Consider the following 25,579-nt stretch of genomic DNA (forward strand, 5'->3'; position numbering starts at 1 on the left):
TCTTGAGATCCACTGTATTAAATGCCTCCATTTCATGACACTCTTACCAGACTCAGCATGCCATTAAAAGCATCAAGTCCTCAGAGAGCAGATCACCCACAGTACTAGACTCAGTTCAATTAAAAATAAGTATTAAAAAAAAACCAAACTTAATACAGAATAAATGTAAAGACACATTAAACGACTGCAAATAAATCTTAGAAGGGCAAATATAAAATTAAATAAAGTAAAACAAGATATATTTTTATCAAATTATCTTTTTACTGAAGATCACCAAATCTGTTCAAGTGATCAGGACTTGTGCACCAGCTGTAATGGAAATAAAGCTAAAAGACCAGATGCAACATATGAACAGCTCTATATAATCTGGAACTGCCAATCGACTCAAAGGTGCATTCAGTTTCAGTCTGGGAGGTCAATGTAGTATTGTTTTGACACGGAAGTTGAAAGTGTGCTGAACATCTGATAGGAGATTTCTAGTGGTTCTCCACATAGAAGCTTGACAGTGTTGAAGAAGAAACTTTGAAATATTCCATTTAATTGAAACGCATAACCTTGTGAACTTACTTACATATTTGGGCTATCAAATACTTAAATTCTGAAGTATTCCACATTCATGTTCCTAATGCAAGTCCTCCTACCTCAGAATTGCTTCCATTCAGATGGATCCTTGATATCGTGCTGCCTTGAGTGGTGATATCTGCCCAATAAATACATTGGTCCCCATAATCAAAATCTATGGCATGAACATTATTCAACCCCTGTAAAGTAAGAAAAAGAAACATTGGACTTGTGTTTGAACATTTAAAATGCCAGGAACAAACAATACTATAATAGATCCTTTACCTGCTTCAATAATGTGTAGTTAAATCCATCTATACTCATTTTTCGTATTTCGTGTCGGTCAGCAAAAATTAAAAATGGTTCCTCATCTGAACAAAATACAAAAAAGAGACTTCACTAAGGCATGCAATTTTAATAGACATAAAGTGGATTTAATATTTGTGTTCTTTACAAAAATATTTCTCCTAATTCTGATTTGAATTTGTTTATTTACTTTGGATAATCCTTACAATGCGTTTTCTTTAATACACTCCTTCAAATCCTAACCTTTCCTCTATGAATAAACCAAAGCTAAAAAAAAGAGAAAATATTGACAATCAGAACGCATGGATTGGAATTAATTTCCTTGTTATTGATTGATACATATGTTCATTTTCAATTATCTAATTTCATTCTTTTGAGAATCCTCGCTACTGTTAATTAATTTAACTATAGTCTCAAACATATTCGAAATAAAACACGAGGATGTAAGAAACGTTAAGCCAAAAATATTACTAATTATAATTTGTATTGCAGGTTCCTCAGATTTCACAGTAAACTGCAAAACTGTGTACCACAGAAGGTAATGCTCCTGTCTTGTTGGTGATCCAACATAATTCCTATGAAAGTGATCTATTTATCAGCTCTCTCCCATTGTTTAGAGTCAGCTTTTATGAATCATTAATTCTTCAAAGAAGCTTATTATATTTTTCATCTCTATTAATCTGTCATGGAATTTATTCCAAATGTCTTAATAGTTCAGGAAAGATATATATTTTAATGTCATTGAAAAACATTTCTGGAATCATCTTCAAGTATTCATTATAATATTTATGCATATTAACATTCCTCACTGCGAGGAATGCAGCTTTTTTACTTGACACAGAACTTCAGAATTGTTAACTGTTTTGTTTTGCTCCGTTCCTTCCTATGATTAGATCTATGTTATAGGCATCAGAATAAATGTAACATTCAGGTATGTTCCAAACAACATGATAATATGTATTATCTTAAACATGTAACCGTTTTCTTTTCTTCCATCTCTGCTTCCCTGCACTCTATTCATATTTCAGTTACTTCACTGGGCTAGCTGGACCCATGAATTCATTTTAATTCCAGGATTCATAGGCTAAATTGATAATTCAGTTTCATTTATTATATATGATATTTTCCCTGAAATACTCCGCAGCACAGAAGGTAATGTTTTCAAAATACTAAATTTCTAATTTGGTTTTATCCAAGAAACAATATCAGCCTACTGATGGTTGGGAAAGTAAGCTGTGAAGAGAACATAGAGTATGGAGCCAACAAAGAATGTAGATGAGATAATTTATTGTACAAGAAGTAGGTTACAATATGGAGTAGTGTAGAATTAGCAACACAGTTGGAAGTAATAGGAAATAATTTTACAGATTAATTACCATCTATTTATTTATATGCCATTGACTAGTGAACAGAATTCAGAAAGATTTTGATGTATTGTATATCACAGAAAAGCTTCTCCCTGCGCCTTCAGACGCATCAGGTGGCAATCTTGCTGTTCCTTTAGCATTTGTCTGTTTTACGAGGCCATGTTGCTAGCTCGACACTCAACCCAGCATAGGTGGAATTCAGGTAAAGAGCTGTCAGATTCAAAGCTGGTACCTGTTGCTCTGAAGCCTGGGTGTAAATATCCCTACACACTGGTAAGTTACAGAAATAATCAATTTCAGAAAATAATTAGAAAGGAAAATATTTTGCTAGCCTTCATGATCAGAAGTTTGCAATATCAAAATAATGAAGTATTTCTGGTTTGTTGAGATCCCACATGTAACATAGAAAACCTACAGCACAATACAGGTCCTTCAGCCCACAAAGCCGTGCCGAACATGTCCCTACCTACTGTGTGCAAACTTCTCTTCCTACCTAAAAAAATGAGACTTAACATACCTTATGGAGAGTGTAAAAAATGTTCACAATATTGACATGAGATTCTGTAGATACTGGAGGACTTGAGCAACACTCACAAATTGCTGGAGGAACTCAGTAGCTCAGGCAGCATCAATGGTGGGAAATGAACAGCTGAAATTTCAGACAGAGACCTTTATCAGAACTCTGTGGTGCCATAAATCAGGAGTCTATACATCTTTATCAGGCATCTTGATGAAGGGTCTTGGCCTGTAGGCCATACTGTTCAATTCCCTCCATAGATGCCGACTATCCTGCTGAGTTCCTCCAGAAATTCATGTGTATGTCATAAGATTGATTATGAAGATGACAGTATAGCCTTATGAAAAAAGATAAAGTGGAAAGACCTATGTTGTTGAAGTATAAAAATCATCTCATTGGATGGCTTTGTGCAGTGGGTGGTGCAATAAAATCCCTTGTTAGAGAAGTAGAATGAAGGTTATGAGTAGAAATTTGTCCTTGGTTGCTACATCATATGCACATTTACCTCAATTTTGAATTCCAGTGATCTTCAATCAAGCCAAAAGTGGGAAGAGAGTATAGTGAACAGCAATAGTTTTGGCACTTGTTTAGCACAGGCAGCAAAAAAAAAACTATTTCCAAAACTCAGTATTTGAACAAAACAATTAGGAATGAGATGATGAGAGATTACTTCACTCAGAACATGATGGATACTTCAAATTCTCCACTTCAGAAAATGTGGATGCTCAGTCATTGAATTATTGAAAAGTACAGGATATCAGGATCCAGATCAGATAAAAGAGAATTGGGGACTATACAGGAAGTGCTAATGCAAATTTTCAACCATGATTTAATTGAATGTGGAGTTGGTTTGAATAGTCTTGTGACCCCACCTTCCTGTTGTCATTTCTTAAGCTCATATAGAATTGCAGGCTCATAGTGCATAAATTTAATTTAACAAACACGGCAAATAATAAACTGGTTAAAATAAATGTTTTACTTTCACTGTTGTGACATAAAAGGGTAATCTACTCATAAGTTATATAATACTAAATGTAACACAACAGTCATACACCTAGAAGCATTTCTCTACTGCTCTTCATTCCATGCTTAAAGTTATAAGTTAGAACAGTTTTCTTTTATATTATTCAGCAGATTCAATGGAATTCCTCAGAGAAGGTTGTAAAAATTACATTTTATGTGAGACAAAGACCATGTTTTCAAATGCTCTCTGAAAACTCTATTTGAATTATTGTACACAATCACAATGAGAAAATTAATATACTTATGCTTACCACCTTCTTAACTCTATTAAGCATTTTGAGACACATCTCTGAAAACTCATTATTTTCCCCAATCAAAGTCCTGACTGAAATGAAAATTATTGGAATAATGTTCAGGATCTCCATCATGAAAGACCACAGCAAAATCACAACATGTTTTTCAATGAGTGAATTTATAGATTGGAATTGCACTGTGGAACATTAACACTAGCTCCTTTTACAACCCATATTTCATTAATGAACCTTTAACAAAGTGTTAATGTGCAAGATGCTAATTTAATACAATGCATTTTCAGTTCACTGGGCTTTGCTTCCTTTATATCATATTTCATACCTTACATCTCTTGTGAGTCTCCATAGACTTTAATGCAGGGGGGGGAATAAATAGAAAATCATACCTGATAAAACTTTGCAGCTATTGGGATTATCTGCTCGTATTTCATAACCTTCAGCACACAAACACTTGTAGGTTCCATAAGTATTGATGCATTGCTGGCTACAGGGAAAGCTGGTTGCACATTCATCAATGTCAATACAGGTTTTGCCATCATCTTTCAATCTGAATCCAGGCCAGCACTTGCACTGAAAAATACAAATCATTAACAAAATTACCATCATCAGCAATTCCTTTGAAGACCAGCACTTGTAATCTATTTACTGTATTACTGTCAGTTAAAATATAATCTATATAAAATTATTCAGAATAAGAGACTTTGAACATTGCTACTTCTAGGAAATAAGATTTATCTATTAAGTAAGCACTTAAACGATTCAAGCAAATCATATTGTGAATAATAAGACTGCACCTATTTAATAGAGATAAAACAAACCTAAATATTTAAATACAGAAGATGGATCATTCCATACATTTTAATCCAGAGAAATTTAGTGCAACTTCCAAAAATAGGTTCTTAAGTCTATGGCTAAGAAACTATGAGCCAATTTCTTGTGCAAAGCAGAATGCTTGTCTTGTGTACTGTTATTGTTTTACCAAACCAGCCACATAGTTGGTCAAATGAGCAAACAAGTAAAGATAGCGAAGATATTGGCTCCGAAGAAATTAAAATTAGATGTAGATAAAAGATAGTTTAAACAAAAACATACTCAACTATGCATACTTATCTTTAATTATTCTGCATAATGGTTTATCGCTGTTTTCCCTTCCCACCCCTCATCATTGTCCATTTTGCTTTTCCAAGCTGTTCAGTCCTTTTTATCAGACCTTTCTGAGGGCTGTTGTCTAGGGATGACCAGGAGAAGACAATGTATCATTGATCTCATGTTCTTCAACTCTGCAACCCAGTATTAGCAGGACTTTGTGTCTTATTGTTCTGTGGCCAAGTCTGTAGACAATACAAAGATAGGTGGAGGGGCAGGTAGTGTTGAGCAAGCAGGGAGTCTGGAGGAGGGCTTGGACAGATTGGAAGAATGGGCAAAGAAGTGGCAAATGCAATGTAATGTAGGGAAGTGTATGGTCATGCACTTTGGTGTAAAGAATGAAGCATAGACAATTTTCTAAATGGGGAGAAAATTCAAAAATCAGAGTGGCAAAGGATTTCTTAATGGTTAACTTGTGGATCGAGTCTGTGGAAAGGAAGACAACTGTAATGTTAGCGTTCATTTCAAGAGGACTAGAATACAAAAGCAAGGATGTAATGCTGAAGCTTTATAAGGCATTGGTCAGACCACATGGAGTATTGTGAGCAGTTTTGGGCCCCTTGTCTAAAAGACATAACATTGGAGAGGGTCCGGGGGAGATTCATGAGAAAGATTCTGAGAATGAATGGGTTAACTTATGAGAAACGAATGATGGCTCTGAGCCTGTATTCTTTGGAGTTTAGAAGAAAGAGAGGAGATCTCATTGAAATCTATTGAATATTGAAAGGTCTCGACTGAGTGGGTTGGTGAGGATGTTTCCTGTAGCAGGTGAGTCTTGGACCAGAGGGCACAACTTCATAATAGGTGGATGTCCATTTAGAACAGAGAGGAAAAGGAATTTCTTTTCTTAGACAATGGTGAAATTCATTGTGCAATTCATTGCCACAGACAGCTGTGGAGGCCAGGATATTAAGTATATTCAAAGCAGAGGTTGATAGCTTCTTGGTTTGTCTGGCCATCAAAGGTTATGGTTAGAGACAGCAGAACAGGGTTGAGAGGGATAATAGATCAATCACCATGGAATGGTGAAGTAACTTGATGTGCTGAGTAGCCTAATTCTGCTCTTATGTCTTATTGGTTTCACTTTCTGTGCCCTCATATTCCTGAAGTGTAACTTTTATAGAGGCAGAGACAACATTGAGAAGGATTTACAGTGGTACTCCCAGCAGAATATGTTTTTTCTTCAGAAAGAAGTTCAAGAATTTGGGAACAGTTTCAGGATAAGGATGATATTTTTGTGCAGAGCAGTGGTTTTGAAAGTGGGCAATATTGCCCCCCCCCCCCACTAGGGCCGTTGGATGTTTCTAAGTGGGCTATTATAGTAAAGGGAGAACTGGTAGCAAGGAGTGGGGGCTGAAGGATTACAGGCTTAACTTAAGAACTGAATACGTTATTAAAAGCATTTGATCCTCAGTGCCTTGCACATTATTACAATGATCGCCTAATCACCTGATCTCTTGGTAATCCATTGATCTTTTAGACCTTGCTCAAAGAACACTATAGCTGTTGAAAAGCAATGTCACACTTCTGTATGTGGCACATCATGAGAAACCTGGACTGAAGAAATTGTGTCATTTGTGGGCCTGGCCCATGCATTACTGCCATTCACTACTGTAGTACAGTGTTTGCTAGTATGATTCCCATACTCTAGTCACTCAATGATTCAATTCCAGTGAATTTGAGTATGCATTCAAATGGAGTAAAGTTCAGAGTCTGCCCTTTTGAAAGTCTTGACCTCATTCCTCTAGCTCACAGCCCAACCATGATATTGCTGCCTCATTTTATGTAGCTTCAGGCAGTGAACCAGGTTTTGCCTGAACTATGATGAAGTCATAACTTTTCTCTTTATTGATCGCAGTGCTTGAGGTTGGTCTTAAACAATAGGTGATTGATCATTGTCATCAATCCATAATGAAAGCAGCAGAAGCAGATTACACATAAAAGAATTATAGACGGTATATTACAGATAGTATCTGAAATGATGTAATGTCGGGACTTTAGATGGCAAAGGTTAAACCAACTGCACTTGGAATATTGTGAGAATTTTGGGCCCTTTATCTAAGAAAGGATGGAGAGAGTCCAAAGGAAGTTCACAAGAATGAATTCAGGAATGAAAGGGTTAATATATGAGAAATGTTTGATGGCTCAGGGCCTGTACTCACAAGAGTTTAGAAGAATGAGGAGGGATCTAATTGAAAACAATTTAATATTGAAAAGTCTGGATAGAGTGGATGTGGAAAGGATGTTTCCTATAATGGAGGAGTTTTGGTCCCAAGGGCACAACCTCATAATAGAGGAATGTACATTTGGAATAGAGATGAAGAAAAATCTCTTTAGCCAGATGATGGTGAATCTGTGGAATTCTTTGCCTCACACAGCTGTGCAGGCCAGTTCATTGGATGTATTTATGGTGGATGTTATTAATTAATCAGAATCTTGATTTTTGATTAATCAGAGTATCAAAGGTTATGGGGAGAAGGCAGTAGAATGGGTTTGAGAGGGATAGTAAATCAGACATGCTGGAATAACCGAAGACTTGATGGGCCAAATGGCCTATATCTGCTCCTGCATCTTAAGGTCTGATTGTCTAAATATGGATTTATCCAGCACAAAGCAACCACCAGCAGCCAATGTGTCTGCTGTGTGAAGAAGTTTTTTTCAAATGAGACAATGAAACAATCCAGGCTCCTTGAACGTTTGAAGGTAATATACTCTGATAAAAACAAGAACTTAGCTTATTTTCAGTCACTACATGAAAACCTTCAGAAATGAAAAACACTTCAAAACATGTTTGCCAGCACTTCATACAACATTTGATTGCTTATTGCTAAATCTGTAAAGCCTCATGCAACTGGAGAAGAACTGATTCCGCCAGCAGTAAGAAAGGCTCCAAGCATAGGTTTGCATAAGTCACCAGACCAAATAATTATAGCCTTTCTACTCAGCATAAACTCTGTAAATTGATAAATAGATGAAATATCTGACAATGTTGAAGACACATTGTGCAATATAGTTAGGACAACAGAATTTGATCTGCAGTTGGATGAGTCACCTTGGTCAGGCAACAAATCTTTGCTTCTTGGTTATGGTTACTTCATTACAAATTAAAATATGGTTCATGAGTTGTTATTTGCCAGGGGGAATAGAAACAGATATGAAGGTGGAATTAATATTTCAGGTTGTTGAGCAATTTTTAAAAGAAAAGTGCATTCCATTCACCAGCATTGTTGCTTGTGCAACTGAGGGGGCATCGTGAATGACATGACATCGCTGTGGGGTTATGACTTTCTTGAAAAAAGCTGTACCTAACATATTTACCATTCACTGTATAATTCACAGACAATATCTTGCCACTACATAAAACTGTGATCAGCTGCACAAATCATTAAATATTGTTGTAGTGGTATATAAAATCATGTTCAATATTCTTAATTCTCAACTATTTCAAGAGATTTTTATTGAGAATGATGAGCAGTCTAAACACTTGCTTTTGCACAGAAGTCAGCTGGATCTCAAAAGGAAACTGCGTGAGAAACTTTGATGTGCTTATTGAACAAGTGATAAAATTCATTGAAGACTCAAATGCTTCATTCAGTAATCAACAAGAATATTAGGCATGGCATTGTTTATTTGTCAGAATTATTTGCAATGTTTAATGAAATCAATCTTCTTTTGCAAGGAAATGACATGAATCTTATCAAAGTCTAATCAGTTGACTCCACATTTCTCTCCAAGTTAACCCTAGTTAAGAGCAACATTGACCATTGTGACCTTTTCCAATTTTCAAGTCTTCTTGAGTTGGAAGAGTAAGAAAGAATACCAGATGATGATCTTCAATTACTCTGTGCCCTGCAGAGTGAGCTGCATAAAGACATGTTGAAGAGATGTCAGGATCTTCTCTCGATCTAAAGTCCACACAATTCCTGAACAGTTGCAATGAGGAATTAATAGGAAGGTTGGAGGAAGAAATGACTTCACTATAAAATGATTTTGAGCTAAAGCCAAGGTTCAAAACATCTTATCAAGCAGAAAGAAATCTATGAATGCTATCCTGTAATATGGAAAAAAGTCAAGATTCCTTTATTGCCTTTCCAACATCACATTTAGTGGAGCACGGTTTCAGTGCAGTTGCACAACTTCTTTTTAAAGTAACAAAAGACTGTAAATTACTGAACGCGGGGATCTGAGACTGCTTCTCACTGACATTAGGCATAATGTTGAGAAGCTAATATTATTAAAATAATCCCATACTTCTCAGTGAAAGGTGAAAAAGCAATGACTAGTTGGATTGTTAATGTATGTCCTAAAATTGTTCATCTGACCTATATACACATATATGTGCATACAGTATATGTCAGATGAACAACCTATATATATACAACCTACTGAAACAATGAAGCAATAATGTTGGTGAAAATTGTTTTTACTGCAATTAAGTAAAGAGATAATTTTATTTGCAGCTTTATATAGGTTTGATTGATTTTTGTAATTATTTGTCACTACTTTGAATTTACAGTTCCTATGTTGTTTCACTGGGCATCATAAATTAAAATTCTTTACAGTTTTTATGTGAAAGGGAGATGGAGCACTGGGGATGTGGTCAGGGAGCCAAGTGGGCAGTCACCAAATAAATTTGGGAACCACTGTTGGAGAGGATAATAAATCTTTGGAGTTAAGCCCTTCAAAAGGCAATGGATACTCTAATGATATGCATTAAAGGTTGAGATAGAAATATTCTAGGATACTAAAACAACTAAATGATTAGAAGACTGTGCAACAGTATTTTCTGACATTGCATTTGCCAGTGTTATTGAATAGTGAAGCAGGGTTAAGCAGCCATATTGTCTAGTGTTATTGTGTTTTTTATGCCATTTTGTCTCATGACTTTGTGATGTTTCATACACAGAGGATTCACATAGCTACTTAGAAACTACATGTGCTATCATATGATTCTTTCTAGGTGAATATACTTCACCAAGGGAATGGAATTCAGAATATATTTTATAATATACCAAAAATCTAATGGCTTACTTGTAAGACAACATTTTAAGTTGAGATTTCAGATTGCCAGACTATAAGCTCTAACCTGTCTGTGACAATGTTATGTGACAACTTCCACCTGACAGGATCACAATACGAACACGCACACATGGGTGCAGACAGGATATCATATTTATCCTTCAAGAAGAACTATTGCAAGTATTTCTTGTTACAAAGAAGTACAATGAATTATTGCACTAAAACCCAGCTTTGGGTATTTCATAATACCTGGAAATTTGAAATAAAAAGAAAACATACTGAAGAATCAGTATGCCAGGATGCATCTGTGAAGCAAGAGAAACAGAATTCATTGGAAGGTCAATGATGAAATATTCAACTTCCACTTACCTATCATGCTTATCTCCAGCCTCCTCCCACTGTTACAGCTCTCTGTTTAGCCTTTTTTTTATTCCAATGAACTACAATATAAACTGGCAGAACAAAACAGCCCTCAGCAGCCCTTGAATTGAACGACGTGAGATTTTCATCCTTTTGAGTTTGTATCATATGAAATTACTTCAAAGGCGCTAAAGGACTGTGCATACAATCCGGAGGTCTGATTTCAAACCATGCTATGGCACTCTGAAATTTTAATTGGTATTCTTCAAAGAAATACCCAATGTTAATAATACTGACATTGACATAACCAGATTGCCATAAAAATCCACCTGATTCACTGATGTTCCTTCTGGAGGAAATTTGAAGTGTTCACCTGGCTCGAAATATACAAGACTCTGAAATGACCCAGTGAGATGCTCAGTTCAAGCTAAAAAGGGGTGGTAAAGAAACGTTGCTTTTTCCAATGTCTCCTGCATTCTGAAGAAACAATCCATAAACAAAGGTCTCTCTAAATGTATTACCCAATCTGCCAAGAACTTTATATTTTGTATCAGATTTCTCATACCAAATTCTTTTATGTATCATATTTTTCTCATTCATCATCTTCTATTTACATTTCTTCCAGAGAAATTAATTGTGACTAACAAGCATTCATCACCCTTACTAAGCCAACACCACTACCACTTGTGTCATTCAGTTTCTCTTGCTTTTCATAATATCACAATATCTTCTTTGTGCTTTCCACCCTTTCTTCTTTGCAATTTAAAATATTCATTGATTTATAAATTGTCAATATTCTGATGGAAGTTAATCATAGTTAAATTAATTCTTTCTCCAGAAAGTGCAGTGTGAATTCCTGAACATTTCCAACAATTGCTGTTTTTATATCCATTTTTCATTCGGGGATGTACATGGAAGGAAATGGCACATCTGGGAAGCTGTGCCAAATTACAAAAAAGCAAAAAGAGCCACTTTTCAACATAATTGTAAAAGGGCTAAGAGTGTTGTAAAAACAAGCCTGAAGGCTTGTAATGTGTCAATGCGAGGAGCATTCATAACAAGGTGGATGAATTGAATGTGCAGATAGTTATTAATGATTATGATATAGTTGGGATCACAGAGACATGGCTCCAGGGTGACCAAGGATGGGAGCTCAACATCCAGGGATATTCAAAATTCAGGAGGGATAGACAGGAAAGAAAAGGAGGTGGGGTAGCATTGCTGGTTAGAGAGGAGATTAATGCATTAGAAAGGAAGGACATTAGCCTGGAGGATGTGGAATCAATATGGGTAGAGCTGCATAACACTAAGGGGCAGAAAACACTGGTGGGAGTTGTGTACAGGCCACCTAACAGTAGTAGTGAGGTTGGGGATGGCATTAAACAGGAAATTAGAAATGCGTGCAATAAAGGAACAGTAGTTATAATGGGTGACTTCAATCTACATATAGATTGGGTGAACCAAATTGGTAAGGGTGCTGAGGAAGAGGATTTCTTGGAATGTATGCAGGATAGTTTTCTGAACCAACATGTCGAGGAACCAACTAAAGAGCAGGCCATTCTAGATTGAGAATTGAGCAATGAGGAAGGGTTAGTTAGCAATCTTGTCGTGCAAGGCCCCTTGGGTAAGAGTGACCATAATACGGTGGAATTCTTCATTAAGATGGAGAGTGACATAGTTAATTCAGAAACAAAGGTTCTGACCTTAAAGAAGGGTAACTTTGAAGGTATGAGATGTGAATTAGCTATGATAGACTGGCAAATGATACTTAAAGGGTTGACGGTGGATATGCAATGCCAAGCATTTAAAGATCACATGGATGAACTACAACAATTGTTCATCCCAGTTTGGCAAAAGAATAAACCAGGGAAGGTAGTGCACCCGTGTCTGACAAAGGAAATTAGGGATAGTATCAAGTCCAAAGAAGAAACAGATAAAGTAGCAAAAAAAAAGCAGCACATCTGAGGACTGGGAGAAATTCAGAGACCAGCAGAGGAGGACAAAGGGCTTAATTAGGAAAGGGAAAAAAAGATTATGAGAGAAAGCTGGCAGGGAACATAAAAACTGACTGTAAAAGCTTTATCGATACGTGAAAAGAAAAAGATTGGTCAAGACAAATGTAGGTCCTTTACAATCAGAAACAGGTGAATTGATCATGGGGTACAAGGACGTGACAGACCAATTGAATAACTACTTTGGTTCTGTCTTCACTAAGGAGGACATTAATAATCTTCTGGAAATAGTAAGGGACCGAGGGTCTAGTAAGATGGAGGAACTGAGGGAAATACATCTTAGTAGGGAAGTGGTGTTAGGTAAATTGAAGGGATTAAAGGCAGATAAATCCCCAGTGCTAGATGGTCTGCATCCCAGAGTGCTTAAGGAAGTAGCCCAAGAAATAATGGATGCATTAGTGATAATTTTTCAAAACTCCTTAGATTCTGGATTAGTTCCTGAGGATTGGAGGGTGGCTAATGTAACCCCACTTTTTAAAAAAGGAGGGAGAGAGAAACCGGGAAATTATAGACCTGTTAGTCTGTCATCGGTGGTGGGGAAAATGCTGGAGTCGGTTATCAAAGATGTGATAACAGCACATTTGGAAAGAGGTGAAATCATCGGACAAAGTCAGCATGGATTTGTGAAAGGAAAATCATGTCTGACGAATCTTATAGAATTTTTTGAAGATATAACTAGTAGAGTGGATAGGGGAGAGCCAGTGGTTGTGGTATATTTAGATTTTCAAAAGGCTTTTGACAAGGTCCCACACAAGAGATTAGTGTGCAAACTTAAAGCACATGGTATTGGGGGTATGGTATTGATGTGGATAGAGAATTGGTTGGCAGACAGGAAGCAAAGAATGGGAGTAAACAGGACCTTTTCAGAATGGCAGGCAGTGACTAGTGGGGTACCGCAGGGCTCAGTGCTGGGACCCCAGTTGTTTACAATATATATTAATGATTTAGACGAGGGAATTAAAAGCAGCATCTCCAAGTTTGCGGATGACACGAAGCTGGGCACTGGTGTTAACTGTGAGGAGGATGCTAAGAGGATGCAGGGTGACTTGGATAGGTTAGGTGAGTGGGCAAATTCATGGCAGATGCAATTTAGTGTGGATAAATGTGAGGTTATCCACTTTGGTTGCAAGAACAGGAAAACAGATTATTATCTGAACGGTGGCCGATTAGGAAAAGGGGAGGTGCAATGAGACCTGGGTGTCATTGTACACCAGTCATTGAAGGTGGGCATGCAGGTACAGCAGGCGGTGAAAAAGGCAAATGGTATGTTGGCATTCATAGCAAAAGGATTTGAGTACAGGAGCAGGGAGGTTCTACTGCAGTTGTACAAGTCCTTGTTGAGACCGTACCTAGAATATTGTGTGCAGTTCTGGTCCCCTAATCTGAGGAAAGACATTCTTGCTATAGAGGGAGTACAGATAAGGTTCACCAGATTGAATCCTGGGATGGCAGGACTTTCATATGAAGAAAGACTGGATCGACTAGGCTTATACTCACTGGAATTTTGAAGATTGAGGGAGGATCTTATTGAAATGTATAAAATTCTAAAGGGATTGGACAGGCTAGATGCAGGAAGATTGTTTCTGATGTTGGGGAAGTCCAGAACGAGGGGTCACAGTTTAAGGATAAAGGGGAAGCCTTTTAGGACCGAGATGAGGAAAAACTTCTTCACACAGAGGGTGGTGAATCTGTGGAATTCTCTGCCACAGGAAACAGTTGAGGCCAGTTCATTGGCTATATTTAAGTGGAAGTTAGATATGGCCCTTGTGGCTAAAGGGATCAGAGGGTATGAAGAGAAAGCGGGTATAGTGTTCTGAGTTGGATGATCAGCCATAATCATACTGAATGGTGCTGCAGGCTCGAAGGGCTGAATGGCCTACTCCTGCACCTATTTTCTATGTTTCTATTACACAGGCAAATATAACAAAAAATTCCAGAACTAAAATTTGTTGCTTTTGTATTAATGTTTATCACTCTTTTTTGCCATTTGCGTGTTGGGGCTTTGCTGTTTCTCTTTGAATGGGTACCATGGTTTTTCTTTCTTCGTTTCATGGTTGTCTCTGGGAAGACAAATCTCACCATTGTACACTGCATACATACTTGGATAATAAATGTACTTTGAATCCTTGAATGCTTAATGGACAATCAAAATTAAATGAACTAAACTATAAGATTTACTTCATTAACAGAAATACTGATTTTTGACATCGGGTATAGGTATCAATTTACCTCACAGTATCGTTTCAATATGTCCATATCAAGTCTTCTATATTTTTGTGGATGTGGTTCAGATTACAATTCATATTAGCACTAACCTTGTAACCAATTTTAAAATCCTGGCAGTCTTGCGAGCATCCGCTGATCCGCTTATTGGCACATTCATTGACAAAACAATTGCTTTCATCTGATCCATCTTCACAGTCATTGTTCTTATCACAAGTAAGGGTTTCATTTATACACTTCCCATTTTTGCACAGGTAAAAAGAACTGTTGCAATTTTTCCCTAAAATTTGAAAGAAATAATAGTAACTATCTTTTATTTGATTATGACAGTAAAATTTTCCTTGGCACTGAGAACATTTTGCAGATAAACAACATTAATAAAGAACCACAAGTTCTTATGAATTAAAAATAACAATTAATTATTACCTTTGTGAGTATTTGAATAATTTGCTGTCATCAGCAACAGAAATTTATTATTTAGTGTGCACTATAATTGGATATGGGCTGCCATTATAAATTACTCCAGCCGGCAACTGGATAATAAACGGATATTGTTCTCCAAGCTTTGGTCATCTTGTCTTTGCGGACTTTAACAAGCAGGTAAAAGCAAATGTAAAGTTGACCGCTAAGATCAATTGGTATTTCGCGCAACTAGAATCTGCTTGTTTCCATGCACGTGGCACAGCTACATGCAGAGGGCACTGGAATACACCAATAATATAAATCAGCATGCAACTGATGCTTGTTATCAGTGCTGCAACATTGAAGCATGTGTAAACACTGAATAAAACTACATTGGTCTCAATCAAGAAATCAGGCACCCAGAACAGGATGAATACCTGCTCAAGCATTACATAAGACAATAGTCCTTATCTGTGCTGTCATTTAAACTCTATACCTGGAAGTCATTCACCGTTTCTTCTTCAATGGACTAAATATCTTCCCATGTTTCAGGAAAGGTTCACCACCTTCTTGGCACAATAGGGTATGTAACTTCTCCCATCTTTAATTTCAGCTGCCATTACACCCAGTTTTTTATCTGGTAAAGCTGCCCTATGTCTATTCTGCCACTCCCGCTGATAGACCATGAATCCAACTCAATGATCCGCCAGGTCAGCACTTCTAATGACCTCTTAACAAAGCAGATCTCAGAGGCTGTGTCTCAACTCCTGTGTAACTCCTTCAATTATGTCAATTAATGTGTGTAATTACATCGGTTGGCACCATTCATGTTTATGATTCTTTGTGTACTGTGTGCAAAAAAGATTCACTCGCGTGCTCCTGAAAGAAATTGATATATGTTCCATATGCAGTGTAATTTTAATGTGTCTTACAACTCCTAGCCAATATTTAGTAATTTGCTGTCGATGCTGATGCTATTTTTAGGAACAGTATGATGTTCTTAGAGGAAAGACTAATTGTAATTCAATGAAAATGAATAAAATAGAAGCTTATGCATGATGTCACACATTTTTGAAAACATTAATGATGAGGAGAAAAAAATAATGAATTCCAAACATCCATCACATCTTCTGAGGGTTTTTATCTTAAGCTTTACTTAATGAGTATTCTCAGGATGCATAACATACATTATACTGCATAATAATCCATTCATAAAATCATTTTCTATATTAACACTAAAACTACATCAATACAGTTTTGGCAGGGCTTTCCTAAAGTAATAATTATGTAAACAAGCAGATTGTTTGCTGATTTGGTAGGCCATAATAATAATTTAACTTCAAATTTGCAAATGCATAACCTTTATTCAAAGCATGATCTCATTGTTGATTTCTTTTCTTAAACATTTGGCTTCAACAATCAACGTAAAAGCAGTATTGTCAATAATTTAGAACTTCCAGTTTGACTGAAAGTAATATAAAAGTTATGATTTTAGGTAAGTATTAAGCACTCTGTATAAGTCCCCCATCTCAACTGGCAAGTACTTCAGTTTAACAGCCATTCAGATGCACTGTTACCTCCAGAACCTGCACCAGTTCAATGTTCTCCAGTGTGACTTTGCATTGAAAGCTTACCCTACAAGGCTCCACATGCAATGGAGAATACTCCATGATCTTGGCACTTTCAGTATAATGTGAACAATAAACATGCATTCATCTCTCCACCCTCTTCAGCATTCTGAAGTGGACTGGTCCCTTACCTTGGTTTATTCTTAAATTAACATCTTTTTCTTACATGGGAGCTTTGTATACAAACCCACTACAATCTCAAAGTGTTGCTGCCCATGGCTGTTCAGTGAAGCAGAGCAGTCGAATTGCGGTGAGTATGCCTCAGGGAATATAAGCTGAGAGCCTGTCTGCTGAGGCTTCAGGCAACTTGCACTACCAGAGGCCATCAACTGTTCCCAAAAGCCTCTGATAATGGATAACACTTTAAAATAGCTTAAAGAGAGATAAAAAAAATTAAGTAAACTGAAGTTACTGAATTAAAATAAATGTAGATTAAATAATTATGATTTTAATGTAGGTCAGGCACATATTAAAATGAATGAGTCCTTACTATATGTGCTATTTATTAGAGACATAAAGCTGAGAGGTTGGTTACAAAGTGCATCACTACCTCAGCTCAGGTTGTTCTGTTTCTGGACTCTTTGATGGGTCCAGAGGTGGATTAAGAGGTCAGAGGCACTTGCAGTGCACACTGAAACAGAAAAGTCATGGACATGATAGATGCAGGTGCTGGATTATCTCACTTTCTGTTCTAGAGTTAGACTTACTGCAGACTCTGGCAGAACAAAAGTGCAATGAGGTGAGGAATCAGACATGTTTCCTTGCTGGCCCTCTGCCGAGCAACAGGATGGCCATTTTGCACTAATAATTTACTTTTTGCTTATTTGTTTTTACCTTGCTAGTTTTTTAAATTGAATTTCAATAGTTTAAGCTATTTTAATTATATTTATAGTTCTTTTTAATTATTTAAATTCAATTTGTGGTGTCTCTGATAAACTGAGATTGTTGTTGGGGTTTGTCCTCTGCACGCTATCAAGAGAACCTCAGGTACTCTGGGTGCAGGCTTCAGTTTCCACTATTTGATGCCCAGTTACTGTTCATAGCCTGACTTTGTCAATGGCACGGCCAAGGCATTTGGACTTTGAGCTCGCCAGAAATCACAGCAAGTGCGGTTGCAGCCATGGGAACGGTGTGAAGGGCAAATGAGGGATTCAACAATATAAACAAGAGGACAAAATCCTGACGGCAGCTTCAGGGTCTGTTAGGGAGTGAAGAATACCATTTTGACCTTATTCTTTTGCAAGCTGATAAAATGACCATGTTTGTGCTTTACTTTTTTGGGGCATGTCAAGTTATTCTTAGCAATCAGGTTGACAAGAAGTGAGAGTGACAAACGACTTACTTCTAGCAGCATATAAGGAAATAAGTCACATTAGTCAATCTTTTGTGCCTTTGCAAACTGATGAACTGGACAACAAAATATTTTCTAATAATGTTTCAACAAGACTTAGAACCCTACCTTGATTTTAACTAACGTGGCTGTTGGGATTAATAAAAGACTGTGGTTTAACAAGTTATTGTTAATATTATCGTGCATTGATCAAATGCTTTACTTAGCTGAGCTATCATGTTTCTGGGCTGAGTTTATCAATCACTTGATGCTTACCTGTCATCTTTCAGAGTCTAAAATATCAGAAAACCAGTTATATTTTGACCAATAGAATATAAGCATTCCATTGTTTCAGGGAGCCAAATATTAGGATGACAATATGCCACAAAAGAACCATTTATGTATTGAATAGTTGGTGAAGAATAACTTGCATAAACAGTCACATAAGGAAGCTTTTCTCTTGGATCATGCTGAAAGACGGTATTTACTTTCATACAAACTAAGACAAGCCTATGTGACTTGATGCAAGATCTGGATATTGTAAATTATCCAGAGCTATCAACATTTTAATGCAAACCCCAATCCTATCGTTTTAAAAAAAATCAGTTTTTGATAAAAATTTGACAAGAGAGTGAATTTCCATGGGAGAATTCTTGATCTAACGGTATGATTTCTGCGTAAATGATGTAAGTGCTGCTTATATTTTCTTCTGATGATTCTAAGGTTATTCTGCTAATGTCATTGTGAAATTATCCAAGAGTTTAAAATGCAGTATTCCTGCCAAGTAGATTAGGTTAAAACTGCCTCCTTTTCCCTCTTGAAATGCATAACACAATTGTCACACCTGCTGGAAACAGCATGGCTTCTAGAAATTACTTTCAAATAACATTTACACATGTTGCACTTTGAAATTCAAAGAAATAAATTGCCTAGACCTTTGAGAAATAACAATTAGGTGTGTGAAAAGAGAGAGATTTGTATATTTTACATAAAATGGTGTAAATATGTTCTATTTGCATAAAAATGAGTAAAATGTTTTCAGGCAACATTTCTAACAATTTTAATTCAGATTGACACATATAAATTGGAACAACAATACAATCATACAATACTATGGAACTAAAACCCTAAAAGTAATACCAGGATTAAATTGATAATCATAAATAACTTTAACTTCTTATTTAATTCTGAGGCCATTTAAAACAAGGTAGGCAAATGTGATTTGTGCCACTATTTTGAAGTGGAATAATACAGCATCTCTTCAGTTTTTTGATAAAACCATTAAACATTCCTTCATTACCACACAGATAATATAGTTTTGCTTTATAACCAGAAATTAACTTTAGTGATAATCACAATCATATTAATTCATTTCAATTGCAGCATTCTTTGGCTATTTTAATGGAAACATTAGTCTAATACACACAAATTTAGCAATGTAAGACTACAATGTTTCAATCAATGTACCCTAGCATAAAAACTGATTTTGTTTTCCCTCAGTAATGTAACTGTAACACTAATAAACCATGTGTTTAAAAATAAAGCCAGTATTGCCATCATAACAGATCTATAATGCTGAAATGCTAAAAAAAATTATGAAGCTAATACTTTAGCAACTAAAGTATTAGGAAGATGCGGGCTGATCACTCCTCACTGCACATAAATGGCTCCTCCATGGAAAAAGTCAGGAGCACCAAGTTTCTGGGAGTGCCCATAACGGTTGACCTCACCTGGTCCCTCAATACCACCTCTTTGGTTAAGGAAACACAGCAGCATCTTCACTTCCTGAATGAAATAATTGAAACTTCCCCTGTCCATTCTAACCAATTTTTTCTACAGCACTATTCAGAATATTCTGACCAGTTGATTCACAGCCTGGTATAGGGATAGGAATTTCAAGCTATCTAACAATAAGTTCTATATAAATGTTTGCAAGGACTGCTGAGAAGATTGCGCTGTGTACACAGGGCCCTGAAGTGTCTTCAACGATAATTCTGATCCGTCCAATATTCTCTGGACCCCACCGTCAGGCAGGAGGTACCGTTGCATTAGGACAAGAATTGTTAGGATAGTAACAGTTTCTTCCCCCATACCATGAGGTCAATGAACTCCCTGCCAACATCCAGACCTCATCACATATGAAGCACCAATAGTGCTCTCCTATTTACATTTCAACTTGTGTCGTAAATGCACCTCATTAGTTGCTAATTTATTTGTGGTAATTTTACTTTACATGCTGTGTGTGAGTTTATGTACTGTATTGTGCACCTTGGTCTGAAGGAATGTTATTTCGTTTGGCGGTATACATCTGTATGGTTCAATGACAATAAACCTGAACTTGAGTTCCAAGATCTCACTATTCTTGGTTGAAAAATATTATTAATGTGCCTCTAATGATGTTATTAAATAATTGAAATCAGTGCTTCCTGGTCATTTACCTCTGTTAAGGAAATAAAGTCTTCCCTCTACACCAGGGGTTCCTAAACCTTTTCATGCCATGGAGCCTTACCATTAATCAAAGGATCCGTGGACCCAAACTGGAAACCCCTGCTCTACACTCTATCAAGTATATCTTATCAATAAGATCTTATACTTCTGAATTACATTTCTCCTTACTCTCCTTTCCAATGAAAACATTTTCAAGCTTAATGTTCCCTCCTCATAACTAAAATTCTTTAACTTGTTGGTTGACTGAAAAAAGTTTTTTTAATTTTTGTTTTTCTTTTTTGAATTCTAGTCCTATGGATTGTCCACCAACAGAAGACACATGTATCCCCAAAGCTCCACTGATTTGAAGTTGTCCAACAGGAATTGATCTTTGGAGAAACCGCATGCTTGGCTGAAAATTCACCGGGTAGAGAAATACAATATCAGCTCTAAGATTCAAGATTACAGATTGTTTATTGTCATTTTTCTTTCCACAAGTATAAAGTAATACAAAATGATTGACATTGGTACAGTAGTTGCGAAGCTTTGATTGACTGAAATCCCTGACTAGAAACTTCGAAACATTGTCTACGAAATTAAAACTAGCTCCATTATTGGGAACTGGTGAAAATGCTGTGTCCCTGCTCATTTCCGTTTTGTAACAATTCATCACTGCAAAAACCATTATTTGTGTTGTATTTTTCATTCATTGTGCAATGTTCTGGCATTTTCACCTGTCTAACTCAAAAAAAAGTGTGTTCAGTTGAAGAAAATTCTCTGTAATCCCTTGATTTATAATACATTAGAGGAACCGGCCACAAAGAATTCACACTTTTTATTTGGATCACATTAAATTTGTCGTCTCACTTAAGAAGAAACTAATCACTTAAAGCTCAAGGCTTTATACAAGGCACACAAACAATCTTCACATTGGTGTTTTAGTTTAGAACCTGAACTGAGAGGAAAATGAACTTTTGACAATACTTGAGAACATCTGTTTGAATACTACTTAAACATTTAAATTGGATTATCTATGCAGTGCCCACAACATAATACAAATTAAAAGTAATTTTATCCACATAATTTATCTGTTGCATTTTAAAGAATGACAATAAAGCTGCCACAATAAAGTTGACTAAAAAGGAGAGTCAAGTTAAGAAATCAAAAAATGTCATACCACACTCAGACAGTCCTCCGAAGATTGTCTTCCTAATATCTGCACACTTGGCAAAAAGTGACGAAGCTACACTAAAGTCTATTTAAGCAACATCTTAATGTATTCATCAATGCAGAGTCATAAATTTCAGTCTGTTTCAGACAATTCCACTATCCCTGGGTATTTCCTGTTCAGTAACATGTAGTTAGGCAAGAATGGAATTGGGTATCCTCAACATTATTGAATATCAGTATATGTAATTGTTACCTGTTCAAATGTGGGCAAAGAAGCTACTTGCTGTTAAATCTGTTGCCCTTTCCCAGCAATTGAGACAGTAATGCATCTACATTAAATAGAACTTGAGAGAAGTGTAGGGGAGAGAGAGAGAGAGAGAGAGAGAGAGAGAGAGAGAGTTTGTTTGTTTATGGGTAGGTGGTAGAGGGTTGCAAAGGATTGAATATAATTTGGAGGACATCAACAAGAGAAAATCCGTAGACGTTGAAAATCCAAGCAACACACGCAAAATGCTGGAGGAACTCAGCAGGCCAGGCAGCATCTATGGAAAAGGGTACAGTCAACATTTGGGTCTCAGCCCAAAGTGTTGACTGTTCTCTTTTCCATAGATGCTGCCTGGCCTGCTGAGTTCCTCCAGCATTTTGTGTATGTGTTGCTTGGAGGACATCAAAGTTCTTCACTGAAAATGGCTTAACAGTATTACTACTGATCACAATAATTAAATTTTAAACACCCCAGTAAGCCAGATTTGCAGATGTCTTTGTGTGTATTTTTTTTATTGATTCTACTGTATTTTTGCACAGAAGGCAATGGCAAACCACTTCTGCAGAAAAATTTGCCAAGAACAATCATGGTCATGGAAAGATCATGATTGCCTACATCATACAATATGGCACATAACAAACAAATATTTGTTTTTCTTTATTGTACTGTGAATTCCTGCAAGGAAATTAATCTCAGCATAGTATATGGTGACATACACATACTTTGATAATTAATTTAATTTGAAATTCAAACTAAACAGAAGAAAAAAGAAAACATTCAACCTCTTCTTCACAAATCCGTTTGAAACAGATATTAGTGACAATGTTGGTAGAAGTGACCACCACACCATACTGTGTCATCTTCATAATGAGTAAATATTCTATTATGGTATACAGAATATTTCCAACAATATGCTAAATCAAATAAATTCAGGACTCATAAAAAGCTCAAAACTAGGTAATACGGGTCTAAGTCATCTGCAACTGAGATACATCCACAAAAAGCAGAACTATACCGGATCACAAATAATCTACTCGATTGTGCTCAGATTGGAACACAGGACAATATCGCTCCTGTCATTGTTACAGCCTGGATACAAAAGTAGCAAAAAAACAATTTCAGACTAAAGAGGTGAGTGTCTGAACTGGAAAGTATACAATATTCAGATGGATGTGTCATCATGATTCCCTTTCAGAAGTGAAGTCATGAGACAAACTCTCTCCCGGTTGGATTTGTACAACAGCAGATGCTAGCTATCATTGCATATCAGCTCCTGGATAAAACTTGGGATATTTACTGAATCTGCATTCTCTATTAATTATCTGCCTTCTATACTAAGTTCAAAAAACACAAACATTGGTTCTGCCATGGTGAGAATGTATTTTTGTGACTTATGGATAATCAAGTAACAACACCTATTTAACATTCACATTTCAGCAAACAGTAATATTTAAATCATGTAAGAAAGTATCTGCATATGCTTCTCTGGCAGGTGAGTTTCTAGCTCACTGGTCTTGACATTCAATGATATATCCTGTAATCGAATCCCCTTCAATCCTGGGATCATTATTAACATATGACTTACTTGGATGAACTGCTTTAATACTGTTGCTAGCAGAACAGTTCGGTGCATTCAATGAATAACTTGTATGGTTGATTCCCTTAAGAATTTACACCATCTTCAAAACACATCAGGAGTGATATAGTACCTTCTCTAATTGCCTATAAAATTGATGACCTTAATCCCTGAGAACAACTGTAACAAGAAGCACAAGGGAAGAGTATCACCTCTCAAAATCTTCAATGTCACGTATGATCCTAATATGGAGTGGTGGATCAGAATTCGGGATACCCCTCCCTAACAATGCTATAGAGCAGCTTCATCACACAGAATGCAAAAGCTCAACAACACATTCTCAAGAGCATTAAGAAATGGAAAATACATCTACTGAGAGAACAACCAAATAATTTGGACGTTCATACTGTGAACTGAGACAAAATGCTTATTGCAATGTTCAAAACAATGGAGAGTTATCTCAGAGATGACTTGGAAATCTTGTCCCAACTTCCTAAACCAAAGACAGCAAAAGAATAAGAATGAACTTGAAAACACAGCAATCAAAATTAGAAAGCTTATTTGAGCTTTCTTTGGGGACCTATGGATGCATTAATAGCTATAGTTTAAAGCATTAACATTTTCTTTGATTTTGGCCCATTTTTGTTCTGTATGTTTAAAACATATGCCTGCAAACACCAAGTTTACTACCTTGCAAGGTAGTAACAAAATCAATACAGTGTGGATTTTAGCAAAGCAGGCATAAAATGCAAACACTTTCAGAGAGATATAATTCAACCAAAGGCTAAAATACATAGAGAATATGTCTGAATCATTTTCATTTTGTGTTGTCTACATGGGAGGCATATTGATGGCCCATAAGCCTGGAGGCTTGCAGATCAAGGGATTTCAAATCAATACCCAGAATTCTCAGAGCGGAATCCATAATGAAGTTTAAGCAGTAACTCAGCCACTCTAATTAGACCCACTGAGAGACACTCAAAAGGTGAATGCCAGACAAAGCTGCAGGAGAAGTGAATTGATAACTAATCTCCTCCTAACGCCTGACTCACTATCTTGTTGGGTGTAAGTGTTTTTAAGTTTTTTGTAGCTTTCATAATTCTGGAATTATTTCATTATAAAAAATAATTTTCATCTCCTTATTTGGTTCACTTTTTTTTGCCTCGGCTTCCCTCATCAAGTCTTTTCTTGGTTTCAGCATTAAAATCAGCATATTTAACATAGACATTGAAATATATTTACTACAAGAAGGACTGAAGGATCAGAGCAAATGAAACACAGTCTAAGGTGCAATATAAGCCATGCCTTGTAAGTAGCTTCTAATTCTTCTCCAAACCAAATAAATCAGCTTGGCAAATGATCATGTAATCCCACTGACCCGCACGGGCTGAGTGCAGGTCAGTGGGATTAGGTGAGAGGAAGCGTTCGGCACGGATTAGAAGGGTCCAGATGGCCTGTTTCAGTGCTGTAATTGTTATATGCTTATAAATTGAAGTAAGCATTGAAATGTAATTTGAAAGTTTAGGAAAAATGCTTGAACAAAATTAAGCCAAATTTAATGTTGCAAATTGAAAGTTAAAATTGCCCACTTTCTCACTGTCAGTTTGAAAGGCTGCATTATCAATATAGTTTAATTGCATTGTTTGCAAACTACAGGAGGCTTAACAACAGTTCTCAAGCATCATCTTCCACTCTCACAGTTTTAGTATAGCAATTGATGAAAGCTGTAATACAGTGGCATTGTCATAAACAACTGTTAAGCTTCCTTCCAACTCATCTAACTTCTTGATTTGAAAATAGACTTTTCTTACCATCATTGGTTTGTTATTTACAGGGTATTGCACTGAGACCTCTGTGATTCAAGGGAGAAAACAGCAAATGACTGCAGACAACTGTGGAAAGACAACATATACCCTTACCAGCAAAGTTAGCCATTGGTTAAGTCAGTACTGAAAGGAAACTTGGCAGCGGACGTGGGGTCAGTAAGTCATTGAGA

General features: G+C 36.5%; 1 protein-coding gene across 1 annotated transcript in view; it reads right to left on the reverse strand.

Moving 5' to 3' along the window:
• The window catches only part of LOC132394768 (low-density lipoprotein receptor-related protein 1-like), a 1,611,265-nt gene that overhangs the window by 253,631 nt on the left and 1,332,055 nt on the right, over positions 1-25,579 (reverse strand). Inside the window, exons 56-59 of the mRNA XM_059971176.1 lie at positions 14,878-15,065; positions 4,412-4,595; positions 847-932; positions 642-761 (exon numbers count right to left, since the gene is read on the reverse strand). Coding sequence (XP_059827159.1) covers positions 642-761; positions 847-932; positions 4,412-4,595; positions 14,878-15,065 — 578 coding nt within the window. The remainder of the gene's footprint in view (positions 1-641; positions 762-846; positions 933-4,411; positions 4,596-14,877; positions 15,066-25,579) is intronic.

Source organism: Hypanus sabinus, chromosome 5 (genome assembly GCF_030144855.1).
Source record: "Hypanus sabinus isolate sHypSab1 chromosome 5, sHypSab1.hap1, whole genome shotgun sequence".
NCBI lineage: Eukaryota > Metazoa > Chordata > Chondrichthyes > Myliobatiformes > Dasyatidae > Hypanus > Hypanus sabinus.